At 40.0% G+C, this 17,616-nt stretch overlaps 1 protein-coding gene across 4 annotated transcripts in view; it reads right to left on the bottom strand.

Annotated features, from left to right (window-relative positions):
• The window catches only part of MYO1B (myosin IB), a 187,512-nt gene that overhangs the window by 50,425 nt on the left and 119,471 nt on the right, over nt 1-17,616 (bottom strand). For all 4 annotated transcript variants that reach the window (XM_027054426.2, XM_027054446.2, XM_027054466.2 and 1 more), the window contains exons 8-13: nt 11,928-12,026; nt 10,450-10,553; nt 8,303-8,450; nt 7,905-8,023; nt 1,835-1,921; nt 1,141-1,206 (exon numbers count right to left, since the gene is read on the bottom strand). In XM_027054426.2, coding sequence (XP_026910227.1) covers nt 1,141-1,206; nt 1,835-1,921; nt 7,905-8,023; nt 8,303-8,450; nt 10,450-10,553; nt 11,928-12,026 — 623 coding nt within the window. The remainder of the gene's footprint in view (nt 1-1,140; nt 1,207-1,834; nt 1,922-7,904; nt 8,024-8,302; nt 8,451-10,449; nt 10,554-11,927; nt 12,027-17,616) is intronic.

The following is a 17,616-nucleotide window of genomic DNA, read 5'->3' as shown; positions in this document are numbered from 1 at the left end:
ATTTACCCCTGGCTACTAAATACAGAACATGATCAAGCAGGGATCTTGATTTACAAAATCAAGCAGGGATCTTGATTTACAAAAATTTATTACAAAAATAAATGTTGTAAGAAAAAGACATTTGTTGGAAAGTCCTGGCTTAGCTGCAGGGAGGGGGCTGATGTTTTTTTTCTGTTCTGTGAACCTGATAATTTGGAACACATAAACACTTTTGGTGGTCATTCTGGGCAGGGCCTGGTTATTTAAAGGAATTCACAAATCATTACTTATGGGGAGAATGAAGAGAGGAGGAGCCTGATCTACTTGTTATTTTCCTGAACCAAACTAAAATACCACTCCCGAGAAATAAGAGTAAGAGTTTTAAAAGATCCTTACAATGGGGAAAGGAGCAAAAAACAAAAAACAAAAAACAAAAAACAAAAAAAAAACAAAAAAATAAAGCAAAACAAAGCGAAACAAAAATTCTTAAAACACCTTCTAAATGTCAAAGCAAAAGGATAAATAGGAAATTCCAATATAAGTATATAATTTTTAAATATTTAATTTGTAATAAGCATGCAGTCTTTTTAAAAAATTCATTATGAAGTTTACCAGAAATTCTTTTAATCTTTGCAACAGAACTCACACTGTAAGATTGCAGTTGGATGAGACCCAACAAATCACCCAATCCAGACCCTGAGCCTGAGCCCATCAGGATGAAATGCCAGCACTGGCCAGGCCAGACTGGCATCTGGCTCTCCCGTCCCTGGCTTTTTCATGGCGTCATCCTGTCTCACTTTCCTACAAATGACTGAATGACTACAGGCACAATGTCCATAAACCTTGTTGGAAATTGCCCAGTAAGAATTTTGAATCTGCAATTACAAAAGTCAAATACTGATACAAGAAGTTCTTCCTAAACAGCATTGTCTACAAAATGCTGGCTCTCAGCACTTAAACACACACACATATAATACACACACACACACACACACACACACACACACACACACACACACACGTTTTGTTACATCAGCAGAGGTTTTTTGTAGATTCAAACTTATATTAACTATATATTAAATGCTGTCTATAGAATATATGATTTAATTTCCAACTATTATGCATGAATAGAAACAATACAAAGAATAGAAAAAAGCTTACCTCAAAAATTTCAAAACCATAAATGTCCAAAACACCCATGACCTTCTTTCTCACTTTTGTCTGTGCCTTAAAAAAAAGTTTTAAAATAATGAGTTGAATTTAGGCCTGAAATATAACACTAAAAGCATACTAAGGAAGATAGACTTATGTTACAAGTTAACTGTGTTTCACAACTAGAATAACTATAATTTAGTTGTTGTTTTTTAATCTATGACATAGGATACTGGTATAGAATTTTCCAGAAATTTTAATGATAGATGACTTATTTGAAGAAGGCATTAGTGTTGCCTAATTATAATAAACAATCACTGAATCTTACAATAGGTCGGGCCTTTCAAACTCCCAATACTCCAATACCCTCATTTTATTGACAAACATATCAGTAGGTTGAGAGGTCAAGTGACCTTTTCAGCCAAGTGTGTACAACTAGTTAGATGAGCCGCCACCAGGATCTGGGATGCAGACTCTCAGAGTTAACTCTGCAAAACCCATGAGGCCACTGACCGGTGAGATTTCTTACAAAAACATCTATGCAAAACAAAACAGAGTCCTGACAAATTTCAATTCTATGCAAGGTAAATTATTTTCAAGGAACAGTCTTATCTGATTATAAAATTAAAATATCTTTAACTTAACGTTTATAATCTGAACACATCTATTACAGCTGATTTATCTGGTTGCAGAGATTCAGTACCTTAATGCTTTCATTGATTCGATTTACCAACCATGAAAATAACCTGCTATAGAGGTTTTTAGCCAGAGCATCACGGGCATAATATGCCTATTGAAAAAGAAAAGAAAAGACAAGAAAAACTCAACACACACAATTGTCACAATGCTTAATGTCAATAAAATAATAAAGGTGTTTTTTAAATATTTAAAGTTCTTGTATTTCAAGTTATTTTCAGAGCCAGTTTTTACTATACTCTGGATGAACAATTAAACCGTTAAGAGAATTGGGCAAATTATTTATCCTCAATCATTATACTTTTTTGCATCCCAGGAAACTAATTCTAAATATTGCAAACACTTTCTCCATAAAGATACTCATCTCTGTATTACAGAACAGAGAAAAATCAGAGGCACTTTAGAAGTCCAACAACAGGGGAATAGTAAGAAAAATAAATGAAAGCCTACTGAAAGGGAAGTTACACAGTTATCACAGAATGATCATTATGAACATTAGGTAATAAAATGGAAAATGCTTATGTTTTGTGAAAATAAAAATCTATTTAATACAGTGACTATATCTTTTTAACCCCTACACGTAGGAAAGGAAACTCAACGGAAAAACATTAAAATGGTTTTGACTGATGTGATTCAGAAATGTTTTCCTTCATTCAACCTTCTCAACATTAAAAAAAAAAAATTTAATGTTTATTTATTTTTGAGAGAGAGAGAGAGAGAGAACACGAACAGGGGAAGGGCAGAGACAGAAAGAGAGAAAGAAAATCCCAAGCAGACTCCGCACTGTCAGCATAGAGCCTACTGCGGGGCTCAAACCCACGAACCGCAAGATCATGTCCTGAGCCAAAGTTGGATGCTTAACCTACTGACCCACCCAGGCGCGCCCCTTCCGAACATTTTAAAAAAGATATTCCATAACATCTAGAGGCTAGAGTCACGATACACTGTGGGCAATATACTATATAATACAAATAAATGCTTTTATTTGCTTATTCATTTATTTGAAGCTCTTCAGAGCTACTTGCCAAAGAAGAGGCAGAGGACATAGTCTCTCCACCCCTGACTTAGAAGGCACACCCTGGAGAAAGTCAGCCTTGCCAGGAAGCACCTAAGAGCCCCTGCACATATCGGGTGCCACGAGCATTTAGCTAGTGCACACCAACAATGTGATGCAGCGCTCTTGGGGAGGCCCGAGCGCCAGCAGCTTCCAGGGAGGAAAGCAAGACGGTCTGCTGCTGGGATTTTGGGTTTTGTTTTTTGTTTTGTTTTGTTTTACAAAGAGAGCGAGCGAGCAAGCAAGCGCATGAGTGGAGGAAAGGGACAGCTGGAGAGAACCTTAAGTAGGCTCCACACTCAGCACGGAGCCCGACTGGGGCTTGATCCCACAACCCTGATATCATGACCTGAGCTGAAATCAAGAGTCAGACGCTTCTCCTGATTCTGGCTCAGGTCACGATCTCACAGTTTGTGAGATCAAGCCCTGAGTTGGGCTCTGCACTCACAGTGCAGAGCCTGCTTGGGATTCTCTCTCTCCCTCTCTCTCTGCCCCTCTCCTGTGCTCTCTCTCCCTCTTTCAAAAATAAATAAACATAAAAAAAAAGAGTTGAATGCTCAACTGACTGAGCCACCTAGTCGCTCCAGTTTGCTGCTGTGTTTAACACTCTGGCCACATGCATGCATTTCACTGCTTATAAGCAGAAATTTGAGCATTACTATTAAAGCTTTACATTTTTATGTTATAAAGAACATAACTTATTAGATTATACAGAAATTCTTTTCCCACATTTCTTTCTAAATGAAGTGTAACAGCTTTAATAACATAGGCCCTTCGATGGCAACAAATCGTAGCTTATGGTACCTTTCCAGTTCATCTGACACTTCCATGCTAATCCTGAACCTCTCCCTAGAAAATCCATCAATAAATTGGCACAAAAAAAATAAAACCCAAGCACACAATGTCATCTTGGAGGGTAACAGTGGTTAATGATTCCATTGCAGAAAATGCATATATATGCTGAAATGGGGAAAGAGGCCTGGATTTAGATGAATGCCTTTTCTCTATCCTCCTTCCAGTTTTTACTTTCTTCACATAGGCCATGTAAGTGCCTAGAACAGCGCCTGACACAGAGTAAGCCTATACATGTATTTATATTACGATTTCTGAAGTATCCTTTTCCTATCCCACTTGTGAGCCTATAGAATTCTTTCTTAATCCTTTCCCCTTTCTTCTCGCAAATTCCAGTTATCTCAAAACACCGCATAACCTCAAAACATTACCTATTTATAAACAGAATGTCATCATAATGGCATCCAGTTTTTTTTAGCTATGTGCTGATTTCAACAAACCACCATTTCAATATGCAACCGAACTAATAGTGACAACTCATTCTGGCAAACTCCTTTATATTTTTTAAAATGTATTCACAGCCCATGTTCATCTTCTTTACTTCTTTCAAACAAATACTCATTCCAGAAGTCTCAAACTCAAATGTTTCCAGGGACTACATGACAGAAATGAATGGGAAATAGTATGATCTGTAGACGCATTCCACATTAAAGGCACTCAAATTCAAAATTTAAAAAGCAAGCACACAAAACAAAACAGAACAACAAGACAACAAAACTACCCTTTCATCAAATAAAATATGCCTATTGAGCTATATCTGGTACCAGGGGCTGCCAATCTGCCAGCCCTGATTTCTAGAGTCTGATTCCTGCCACCGAATCTCCATAATAACATCCTCCACAGTACGGGAAGGAATGTTTATTCTCATTTAAGGATCACTAACAAGGTGCACAGAAATCAAGGAAGACACTGAGAGCATGGATTCACCATCTCAGATTCTAAGCACAACATGAAGAGACTGAACTTCTACAGCGGCATGAAGCACACTGAAAAACTCCCAAGTGAAATGTGCTTCAGCGATGACTGGTATTAGGTGAGGCCCAGGTGGAAACACAAGAGATGCCTGGCCATGGGGGGGGCCTACCCTGTAGCAGCTTACAGTGGAGTGGTGGAGACCAAATCCATGAGTGAAACAATCAGAGAACGAGTGTCCAACAGCAGGGGAAAAAGGAATTCCCAGAAGGGAGAAGAGGGGGACTATGTGATCTTCCTGGATGAGGGGTAATTAGACGGACCATTCAGATAGGCAGGAAGAATTAGCCACGCCATGTGGGGAAGGGATAAGGAAGAGCGAAGGCACCGGGTAAAAATAAGCATGGCATTTATAGAAGTAGCAGGGAATAAACTGAGATAAAGAAAGGGTGCAGGGTCAGATTACTGAGGGCTTGGAAGCCAAGGAGAGAGGATGTGGCAAAAACTGAACTACGACTCTGTCTTGAGTTCCTATCATTTCACCATGAGTCACTGTATCTGAGGAAAGAGCTAAATGCCTTGGGCAAAATGAGGAATGGGGCAATATGGATGATGATGGGGTCCAAGAACTGAAGCTATGAGGAAACATTAATAAAACAAATTAGTTCTTGCTGGAATCAAAACCTTTTAGGCAGTAAGACTGGTAGAAACCTAAAACCTACATTAAAAAAAAAAAAAAAAAGAACTTGAATAAGGAACTGAAAACTCGAGGACCTCAAGCCAAATTCTGTCATGCTAAAGGTTAAAACAATGTGGAAAAGTTTAACCCAGTGATGTAAGGTGACTCAAGCTTATAAAGTTAAGACGCACCTGGGCCTGGTTTCCGGAGAGGATGATTAAAAAGCGAGAGTAAAACACACAGTAAAAACAGACCAACATTTACCCACATATATATTCCATATATATCCACATACATGTGGATATTCTTAAAGGACCTCCTTAAACAGGAGGCATTTTCTCATTGCAATACTTTTTACTTAACGATCCCCACTCTGCCTATTGAAAACGTCTAAACTCAGTGTGACCTTAGTACAGTGGTTCTCAAAATGTGGTCCCTGGACCACCGGCAGCAGCAGCACTGAACTTGTTAGACATGCAAATTCTTCAGTCCTACCTCAGGCCTACTGAATACAGTAGCCTAGGGGCACAGCCTGCAAACCGTGTTGGACAAACCCTTCAGGTGGCACTGAGGTACACTCAAGTTTTAAAGTTTGAGAACCACCTCCACACTGAACCTTTCCAGCCACGTTGCTCTGAATCCCCTTCGCGTGTCTAAAGCTACGGCCAAGCTAGACCACCCCTCCCCCTGACGTGGACTCCAAACTTGGCTTTTCTCACAGTTTGCTTTTTGAAACTCCCTACTGCCCATTCTTTATTCATCTAAATCCTTCAAGGCTGGCTCAGAAACCATCTTCTCCTTCATCCCTTATGTCCCTGCTAATGGTCTACATGGGGGCCTGTGCTGAGCAGGCTCTCAATGAATTTTTCTTGATTAAGTCAGTGACTCACCATCTGACTTTGCATGAATGAGACTGACCTGGACAGACATGACAGCAGAAGCAGTAATTTAGGAAGAAGGACACACAACAGTTCTAACCAGAAGAGGATTGTTACAAATCAAATTTACATATAACCGAAGTTACAGTGTTTTTCATAGTCAAAGCACCTCACCTGAAATAAGAAATCAACACTGAAAGCTGCAGACACATAGGCATCCTTGGGTTAGTAGCAAAGACTAGTTCAGAAAGGCAAAGAGAAAGACTAAATCCACCTACTGTCTTACAGATGCTTAAGGCCACTTACAAAGAGGAGGAGAATAGAGTTGGACTATAGGGTGAGAATAAAGTAGGCCTCTGTGCCAAAAGTGCCGAATCAGTCATTGAATTCCAGTGCAGATCAGCACAGACGGGTGGGAAAATGTCTAAGCTGTAGAACAAAGGCTTTACATTGAAAGGGGCTTCAGAAGCTTCCTTGGTGTAACATCCACACGTGCATCCATCCATTCATCCATCCACTGAACTTGAACCAAAGGACAGAAGAAGTAAGCAAATCAGACTTGAGTCTTAGATTTCCCTGTCTTCAGATGGACGGTATACGAAAAGGAAGGCAGGAAAGCCAATCTGGCCTCTCCAAACTGGCTTCTCCTACTGTGTTCTCCAAATTGGTGAATGGCAATCCTAGTTTTCCAGTTGCTTGAGTGAAACATGTTGGGAGCCATCCTTGACTCTTCTCTTTCTCTCATGCCACATCTTAAGCCAACAGCATCAAAATGTACCCAGGAGTAACCGCTTCTCACTCTACTGCTACCACCTGGTTCAAACACCATCAATTCTAGGTTAGCACACAATTCCTTGCAGCTTCCTGGTGCCATGAACGGAACGTCTGTATCATCTCCCAGCCCCAAATCCATATGTTGAAGCCCTAATCCCCAGTGTGATGGTATTTGAAGGTGGGAGCCTTAGGAGATAGATTTAGATGAGGTCATGAGGGCAGAGCTCCCATGATGGAACTGGGGTCCTTATAGGGGGACGAGGACACCAGAGCACACCCTCCCCTCCCCCACCCCTTGCCCTATGAAGAGGATACAGCAAGAAAGTGGTCATCTGTTAACCAGGAAGACGGCCCTCACCAAGAATGCAACCATGCTGGTCCCCTGATCTCAGACTCCCAGCCTCCAGAACTTTGAGGAATAAATGGTTCTTTTTGTTTGTTTAAGCCACCTAGACTATGGTATTCTGTTATAGTAGCCCAACTAAGACACCTTCCTTTTACCCATTCTCCCACTGCACTCTGCTCTCCACATTGCAGCCAGGATGACCCTTTGAAATACAAGGCAGATCATGCCAGTGGTATCATTTCCCAGCTCACTCAGACGCAACTTCCCTGCCCCAGCACAGTGGGTCTCCCTTACTCTGCTCTCGTTTTTCTCCTTGTCTGCTGCTAGCTTGCTGTATAAATTCATTTATTTACGAGGCCTACTGGCTATGGCCACTCCTCCTACCAAAATTTTAACCTCTGCGAGGGCAGGGATCCTTATCTGTTTAGTTTACTGCTGTGCTCCCAGTGCTTAGAATGATGTCTGCAATACAGTACGGACAGTTAAGATAACAACCTGCAAAATGAAATTTTTGCGTCCACTTATGTAAAAATATCACAGACTTTTTAAAAACTCACTTTCTGGCCATGATGTTTCACCCACCTGAGCCACGTTCAGTGTAGTTGAAACCTTCTCCTGCTTGGCCTCAACCGTTCGGAAACTGAAAGCTCGTTCTAGAACTGATTGATCAATGCCGGTCAACTCACAAATTTCTTTTAACTCTGTTGGGAGACGGACACAAAAAGTGACTACACATGTGCTGCTAAAAATCCTTGTCAAGGCTTAGGATGTTCTTCCTAAAGCACATTCAAATCAAATAGTATAAAATGTAGAACTCAGAAGACTTAAAACTCAGCTCGAATTATGCTTCTGTTCAGTTTCTCTGGAAAGCATTTTCCAGTGAAGTTTTCCAGTGAACAGAAGTTTTCTTTCTAGATTAAGAAGTGGGCAGATGCTCAAAAGCAAGTTTGCTATATAAGGTTGACTCTCTGCTGACTTACCATTTTTATCTTTGATTTTGCTTTCATCTAAACCGTTCACTCGAGATTCGGGCTTGAACTCGATGTTCCCCAGTTTCAACACGGCTGCCACCACCTCCAGGACAGACTCAGCTTCGTGATCCATAAAACCCACAATCTGCATGGCATTCTGGGAGTGGGGGGAGAAAAGCAGCTGTTTTCTTTCTGTCACTCTTTATATTATTTTTTTAATGAATCATGCAACAGATTTGTTTCTAAACACACAACAACAAAAAAGACAAAGCGCCCCAGAATAAGCCCTCCAAGAGGAAACCTAAGAACAGACCTGACAGCACCAGTTGGGGCTGTAGCTTGTTTAATGGTTTCAAGCTGTGATTCAAGGGTCCCTGGGGCACTCTGCATGCTGGGGCAAAGAGGTGGAGGGGAGCAAAGAGGAATTTGGAAGAAGAGGAGGCTAAGAGCCAAGCCTTGGGTTCCAACCCCCGCTTCATCCGCAGCAGCTCGATGTGTATGTGTGTGTCTGTGTGTGTCTGTGTGCACGTGTGCACAATGCGTGTATGCGTGTGAGTACATGTTGTTTTTTTATACCGGGTTCTGCTGCTAGAAATAAAACCGAACAAAAAGCTTTTATGACTCCTATATAAAAACCTCCTCGTTTATTTTACAAGAGAAAAACTGGTCTGCAAAGGTGAAGTGCCCAACCCAAGTCATTACAGGTAACAGGGAACATTCCTTCAGTCATAAGCTTTTATTAAGTGCCAATGATTTGCCAGGCAAGGCAGTTATAGAACTGGACTTGAACTCAACTCTTAATTCATGTCCAGGAAGCGAGAGGCTTGCTGTATGAGGATGCTTACAGAGTTTTTAACAAATGACATACTCAGAGAAATACTCTTTTTGAGAATAAATGCCAACAGCTTTTTTGTTTTGTTTTATTTGTTTGTTTGTTTGTTTGTTTGTGATGAGACTACCTAGCCTAGCAATGGGAGTAATATAATTTTTTTGTCATGGAAAATTTCAAACATACACAACAGTAGAGAGAGCAGGAAAAGAACTCCAAGTTATTTTCACTCAGCCTTGAAGATCAACTGATGCCAGTCTTATTTCTGCTAACCTGACCTACTTCCTGCCTCCCTACCACCACAGCTAAAGTACAGTTACCATATCATGTCATAAAGGAGTAATTTTTAAAGCGCACATAAACATAGCAGATAGGATATTGTTTAAAACAATTTATGTTCAGGAGCGCCTGGGTGGTTCATTTGGTTGAGCATCCGACTCTTGATTTTAGCTCAGGTCATGAGCGCAGGGTTCGTGGGATCGAGCCCCACTCTGGGTTCCATGGCATTCTCTCACCCTCTCTCTCTCTGCCCCTCCCCGACTCGCACTCTCTCTCAAAATAGATGAATAAACGTTAAAAAATAAAAATAAAATAATTTATTTTCTAATGAACGTGAAATGCTACTCATTCTGGCTTACATATGATTTTTGGAAGTTTTCTCTCAAAAACAGTATTGATTTAATGCTTTCCTGGGACAGTTCTTACAGTTGGAAATTAACTATTAAGCTATGGCTACAAAAATATTTGGAATTTAAAGACGGCATTAAAAGAGTTAGGATAATATAATGAGAAAGCTCCTGTTGATAAATAGCAAAATCGCATGCTCCAGTAAAGCATGGGCCTTTACAATATTGTAGGATTTTAGTAAGAATACAATAAATTGTTGTATAATTCTAAAACCTTAGGGGGCATGAGTTATGGTTTTAAGAAAACTCAGAATTGTTACCAGTTCCAAATGAGCAAAAGAGTGTCACCCATTTTAAAGAGTAATGAAAGGAGGGTGCCTGGGTGGCTCAGTAGGTTAAGCTTCCGACTTCAGCTCAGGTCATGATCTCATGGTTTGTGAGTTTGAGCCTCACGTCGGGCCTGTGCTGACAGTTCGGAGCCTGCAGCCTGCTTCGAATTCTGTGTCTCCCTCTCTCTCTGCCCCTCCCCTGCTCATACTCCATCTCTCTCTGTCTCTCAGAAATAAATAAATGTTAAAAAAAAAAGAAAAAGAAAAAGAAAAAAGAAAAGGAATGCTGTTTACCTTGATTATGTTCAGTCACAGAATAAGGTGAAGGCAGCACCTCGTTAAATAGTAATGAAAGGACTGTATCTTACTTACCCTAACAGTTCTGAAATTTGCTGCATCATCCACTCCATTAACTTTGGCAGAGTCCAAACTCAGGTAGTTATATCTGCTGAAATCTCGCTCGAGTGTAAGCTTACCTATTGAATCACACATACGTGTTGGTAAGTTACTCAGTAAGTCTAACCGTCTTTAATATCTCATTCCTTAAAACCTCCAGATGAAAGTGACTTTCATATATTAGATACTGAATCAACAGAACAAAAATTGATACCCAAATACCAACAGCATTTTTCTAAAATCTACCTTTACCACTGTTGTACATATTTCAAACTACTTTTTTACATTTATTTGTAGGGAGCCCCCTTCCATATTTTTATAATACAAAACATCTTCAATGTACTATTTCATTGTAACATGATGTCTGCCTAGTGAGTCCCGTGCATTGAACATTAGGGCAGCGATAAAGGTCTTCATATAAAATGTTCTTTGGATTCTTTTGAATTACTTCATTGGGATATATTCTAAAAAATGGTGCACCTGGCTCTGATCATTTTACGACTTATTTTGGATTGCTAATTAGTCCCCAGGAAGAAGTCCTCACTTTGAAGTGACACCCACAAGCTCTAAGCCGACCAGGGCCTGACAATTCTGCCAGCTTTGTCCTTTTTAATCACTTTTGCTAATACATGTAAATAGTGAACACTTCAGTGCTGTTTTAGCTTACACTTGTTGATTATTAGTGAGAATGATTCTTCCCCAAATGTCATTTACTTTCCATACTTAACAATTTGAACTATTTGCTCAAAACTTTTATCACTTAGCTATTCATTATTGGATACTATTCTGATGGACTTATATTAGTTCTCTAAAATAGCCAGAGGTCAGATTTTTAACTCTTTTATCAATTACAAATGTTTACCCACTATTTTTAAGTTTTCACTGAGCAGTTTTGTTTTTTTTTTTAAATAACTGTTCTCATCTCCTGGCTCCTGCTAATTTCTTCTTCCTCGGTGAAACAATTATATTCTTCCATTTTATTGTTTAAATTTATGATTGGGGTGCCTGTGTGGCTCAGTCAGTGAACCGTCCAACTTCTGCTCAGGTCATGATCTTGTGATTCAGGCGTTCGAGCCTGGCATCAGGCTCTGCGCTGACAGCTCGGAGCCTGGAGCCTGCTTCGGATTCTGTGTCTCACCCTCTCTCTGCCCCTCCCCTGTTTGCACTGTCTCTCTCTCTCTCCAAAATAAATAAAACATCAAAACAATATTATGATCCACCTCCTCCAATATTCAGTTAGCTCTTTGAGTAAACCATCTGAGACCTATGCACAGCATCTGGTGAGACATAGGGACATACAGCAAGCAAATTCTGGGGTAGAATGACAGAAGCAAACATACCATGTTCTTCACTTCAACCACAGTCATAGAAAATTTTGAAGAAAATTAAAAAGAATGCTTTGGAAAATGCTTTGACACTAAAAATTAAATTAAAACACAGAAAAAGGGACTTACTGAGGAGCTCTTCAGAGGCACCAGAGAGCAGCTGATAGAACACATGGAAGTTTCTTTCACCTCTCGGTTGCTTAACAACTCGAGACTTCTCTAAAAGATCTAAAAAGAGTCAAATCATAGTATATTATTAATTTGCTTTCAAATCTACCATGGTTCTTCTTCCCCACCCCCCCCACTTTCTTTTTCATTTTCTGTGTTTAATGAAATAATAACAGAAACTACATTTTTAGTTCTTTCAGGAAGAAGCCTCACTATAACTAAAGTTACCAAATTAAACAAACCAGGTTCTTTTCAAACAATAGTAAATATGCAAAATAAGTTCAACAATACATTCAACAAGCTGATTAAAGACAAAACATTTTCCATATTAATATTCTTTTGGTGTTATATGTGATACTTTCTTTGATTCCAGATACTTTTATCCAGTGATGAGATGTCTTACCAAGTTTTCAAACTTTCATGCAAAAATGAAGGAAGGAAGGAAGGAAGGAAGGAAGGAAGGAAGGAAGGAAGGAAGGAGGAAGGAGGGAGAGACGGAAAAAAAGCCAACCGACCACAAAAAAGAGACATTGTGGCAGTACATAAGAGGTGGCAAAGGAAGTACAATGGCAGAGGGGATTTCTGTCTGAAGTCTTGCTGACCACCGACCAGTGATATAACAGGGGCTCTGGATTCTGTAGGCAAAAGCCAAATTGAGTTACAAAATTCTGAATCAGTGATCCCATTATTAATTTAGAGAACACACACATTTGATTTCCAGTCAGGCAGAAATCTAAACATTATCAACAAATGAGTGAGAGAGAAAGGACGCGCAAGTTCTCTGGGCATGGTCATTGAACTTCTCAATTTGTATTTCTGGAATCCATAGGAGCATGGAAAGAGGAGCCTAGGTAGAATAAAAGAGTGTGGATCTGGTAAATGAGAAGTCCTAGGGTGTTCCCCAGACACAAGGTCATTTATAAGAATGAAGAGATGGGTTACAAGGACACATAAAATTAAATTGACTAAAACAAGAACAAAAATATGTAAATTCAAAAATTATAGTAACAGGATGTTCCCGAGTTTTCATTTTCATCTCCAGCGCCCATTTGACTTGGATGACTGCCAACACCCTCCCTCAAATCATACATGGAGGATAATGAAGAGTTTATATTAAGCAAAACGAAAGAAAATTGAAAATTGAAAAGCACCAGTGAGACAAAATTTAGAAAAGAAGGGGTTGTGTACTACTCATCATCTCTAAGGACTGACTGTTTCAGTTAAGAAGTAAATACTGACGCACAAAGCAGAAGACAGAACAAGCAGATAAGATAAAAATGCAGTTTGCTTGTACCGATCATGTGACCAAGCTCCTATGGGGTTCTAAGAATACAGGCACAGTTTCAGAAGAAAGAGTCTACAGAGCATGAGCAGATTCTTCATGGAGAAGCTAATCCTCATAGGAAACTCCTCGAGCCTCGAAGAAAGTAACTCAACTGCATGAAAAATATAAACAAATGCTATGGTTCACTTCATCTGTTCACACACATTTCCTTCAAATCAGCTCACTTACTGCTCACCCACTACGCGCCAGGACTGGGAATGCACCCAGCACCGACTGCAAATATGAAGACGTTCGAGAGCCACACCTGCTCCCAATTTCTCCCAGCACCCAAGCCAACAGCAGCAACTCTTTCCAAGGTGGGATGGCGAGGCCCTTAAGAAAGAGCAGGAGGTGGGGGTGGGGAAGGCAGAATGACCATGTGGGTCAAAGCCCACAACCCCCAGGCTCTTCCCATAGCATTAAGAATACTGCCATATACCTTGAGAGTACTGGCAGCCTGCTTCCCTCTCATTTCATAGGCTCACCTTACTAAGGATGACAGCTGTTTGATGTCACTTATCTGGTCACATTCCAACAAGCAAATTGTGGTACTTCAAGACATGAAATAATACCCTCAAAGCAGGGCCACACTGTACAACGGCAATGCATTGCCAGCCTAATGCTTGGCGCTCTTTGAACAAATGCTGACAGGAAATGAAGTATAAAACAGTGACGGCTAGAAGATTTAGCAGAGAACAGCCACCAAGTTCAAGAGCAATGTGCACAGCGTGGAAAGGAATGTTGGTCGATGTACTTCTTGAACCACACGTGCTGATACGATCAGTGATTACTATCATTTTCAAATACGAAACATACTACAATGTGTGTTTAAAAGGAAAGGTACAAAGGGGAATAGGAAGGGAACTCTCACTGACCTGCTCTGCATTCGTGCTTCTCATTCGTAATCCTATTCAACCCCAAACACCTCCCCTGAGTTGGCTTTATAATCCTTATTTTATATAGAAGAAAATGAGGCTCACATCACACTGTTACTAAGTGACACAGCCAGAATTGAAAGCTTCAGGTGACTAAGATATCACATTTCTGCTGTTTGTAATTTTCCAGCAAAAAGAATGCAAAATCCATAAACACTAGGAAAGACCATACTTTACATAAAATACATGACTTCACCTAAGCAACTCAGTCACAAAATAAAAAACCTTTTATTACAAAGCAGTTGAAGGTTTTATCACCTAAAATGCTTAGTCTATTACTCCAGAGCTTCCTATTTCTTTATGACTTTTCTCCTAAGTTACAAGCTTCTCGGTAGAAAAGTAATCAGGGAAAAGGTTTGCCCCAAATAATTTGCTGATGTGTAAAACCATTCCCTATTCTACTTAAAAAAAAATTTTTTTTAATGTTTATTTATTTTTGAGACAGAGAGAGACAGAGCATGAATGGGGGAGGGTCAGAGAGAGGGAGACACAGAATCTGAAACAGGCTCCAGGCTCTGAGCCATCAGCACAGAGCCTGACGCGGGGCTTGAACTCACGAACCGCGAGATCATGACCTAAGCCGAAGTCGGACGCTTAACCGACTGGGCCACCCAGGCACCCCCCCATTCTACCTTTTTAAAGGCGCATGCACCAACATAATCTAAGAGTACGAAGCCATATCAAATAATTACTCAAAGCACAGAACATAAATTAAATTTACTATAAAGACTTGCTACCCGACCAAATTAATTTACTGAATGTTCCCCTGAATTAAGTCAAAGCAAACACCGGTTCAGCCTTCTTTTTGGCCTCGCATGCTCCTGCCACCACTGATTGAGCCTCTGCTCAGAAGATTTAGTAAAGAACAGTACAGGATATGCCAATATCTAGTGGAGATACCTAGTGGAGAAGACAGTAGGAGTCTCCATGTATTCCAATGCAGATGCATTTCTTTCTCCAAATACAAACTTAAGTTCCCATTAAATCTGATACAGACTTACACTTTAAGGGAAGAAATAAATCTATCAAGCCATTCTAAAGGAGAAAACCAACAGACAGGGACACAGGCTCTGGAAGCAGAACTTCCCCACCTACCCCAGCATGGTATTGCCACCTGACTATTACCAGAATGAGCCTGTCATTCAGGGGCTTTCCGAGTCCTGACTAATTACCAGCTAGTCTACGGCAGGGACATGTGCCTGTGCACAGCACAGGCCAGCCTCCCCTCAGTACAAGACATGAAAGAAGTAAAATGTCCGTGTTTTTTGCACCTGCTGGAGAAGGAAGTCTTTTAATTGGCAAAGGAATAGCAGGATAAGTAGTGGTTTGGAAGAAAAAAGAACATCACATTACTTTAGAACATAACAGATGAAGGATGAGATGGCAAGATTAAATGTATTTTATGTATAGTCTACCTTCCTGAAAAAAAAGAAATGGTCCAAGTCCAAGGCTTAAGGAATCATCAGCTTTTTTGCTAGGAAGGCTAGAATGACAATGAAAGCCCATGATGCACAACACCGACGCACCCCGAGATCCTGTGCTCCTCTCCAATTGCTCAGAGATAAATATTATGGATCTAGTGTCTGAGTGGCATTCAGGTTTTTCGAATCCATTTATGCCCCTTCACTGATGCATTTAGCAATACTGATGGGCATGTGCTCTAAGTAACCAGTGAGTTACGGAGCATGACTGATGGTAGTTTCAGTGGAAAACTCTATGAGCTTAAGTGTGCTCATGGATTAGAGTATACATTCTAAAGTCAACCTTGTACTTTTCCTGGAAATAGACAACAAAGCCTTCAAGGATGACAATCAGGAAGTTTCACTAGTAACAAATTTTAAAGTCAAAAAGGTGGGACAAAGGTCTTCTCACAAATTGCACCGTGCATGCGTGTTGCAGGGAGAGCAAATGAGAACGCTCTCCATGGGGCTCTCTCTCAGCCTGGGGATCACAGGAATCTCCATCCACCCGCAGGCCACAGGTCTTGACACACATGAACCACGTGGCATGCCACAACATTATAATTTTACCCTGACCCCCACCTCCACTGCGGCATTGTAATTTTTAAGAAATCAGCTTAAAGTTTTCTCAAAAATCAGTGTCCTGGAATTATTAAGTCAACACTATAGGTAGCTGGACCCAGTGTATGAGAAGCTATGAAAGGGTTTCTGTGTCTGCATGTGCAAACTGGGCTTTAAAACACCAGGCAAACTTGGCTTATTATCTATCTAATCAACTACTGGTTTTTATTATAGCATCTGTTTACATACATACAGCACATGTGTATTTTCACAACTGATTTTTTCTAATATAAGTTTAATGGCTATTGATTAAAAATTTACTCACATAGGTATATACCTGAATCTAAAACTCCATACCCAACTCTGAAATAAAATTAATGAGATACAGCCCATGATATCTTATTATTAAATATACTATCCTAATTAATTTAGATATATTTGAACAAACACCTGGCTTCTTCTATATTTGTATATAATCTTGTTTCATGGTAAATATACAGTCTTTCTTCAGAGTAAACATATTTTTTTTTAATTTTTTAAGGTTTCATTTATTTATTTTGAGAGAGAATAGGAGAGGGACAGAGAAAGAGAGAAAGAGAGAGAATCCCAGGTAGGCTCTACACTGTCAGCACAGAGCCCAACGCAGGCCTCAATCTCATGAACCGTGAGAGAATGACCTGAGCTGAAATCAAGAGTCAGGCGCTCAACCGACTGAGCCACCGAAATGCTCCGGTAAAAATATTTTTGTAAAAGAAAAACCGCCACAGTAAAACCGAGAAAAAGAAAAGCATGGATTTTTATACAAAGCCATCCATTACAGGGTAAAAGAATTGCTCTTGGAAATTTGTCTTATTGCTACGGATACTTCACAACCAATGATTGATTATTTCTGTCTTCTTTGGAAGCTCTGAATATTGAAGCACTAAAAAATGCCCAGCCTTGTATTATAAACCAGACAATGTGTGTCTTAGTTTCTGGCGAATTTCGATCCTAAAGAAGACAGGTTAAAAAGACACTGTTTATTGATGAATATTCACTCGTTGTTGAGAACAGACTCATGTACAGGTAATCTCCACCTCCACCTCAATATTTACATATTCTCAGAAAACAAAGCAGAGCAGAGTTTCCTTTAGGAAGTATTCCAACAGGCAGCTTTGCTCCTAGTCAGCACCTTGTCATCAATAATAGCAAAGGTATGATCTAAAAGGAAAAAGAAAGTTATAAATCCCAAACCATCCAAAAGAGTAAAACTATATTCCATTTCCTACAAATGGCATGGATGTGGACATATATAAACACGTCATGAGGTAGACAGCACATAAAAGTGTAAGCCAATTGTATCATAAATTCAAAAAAATATAAAGAACAGG

Source organism: Acinonyx jubatus, chromosome C1 (assembly GCF_027475565.1).
Source record: "Acinonyx jubatus isolate Ajub_Pintada_27869175 chromosome C1, VMU_Ajub_asm_v1.0, whole genome shotgun sequence".
NCBI classification, from domain to species: Eukaryota; Metazoa; Chordata; class Mammalia; order Carnivora; family Felidae; genus Acinonyx; species Acinonyx jubatus.
Note: the sequence above shows the minus strand (reverse complement) of the source record. Positions and strands in the feature narration are given on the sequence as shown.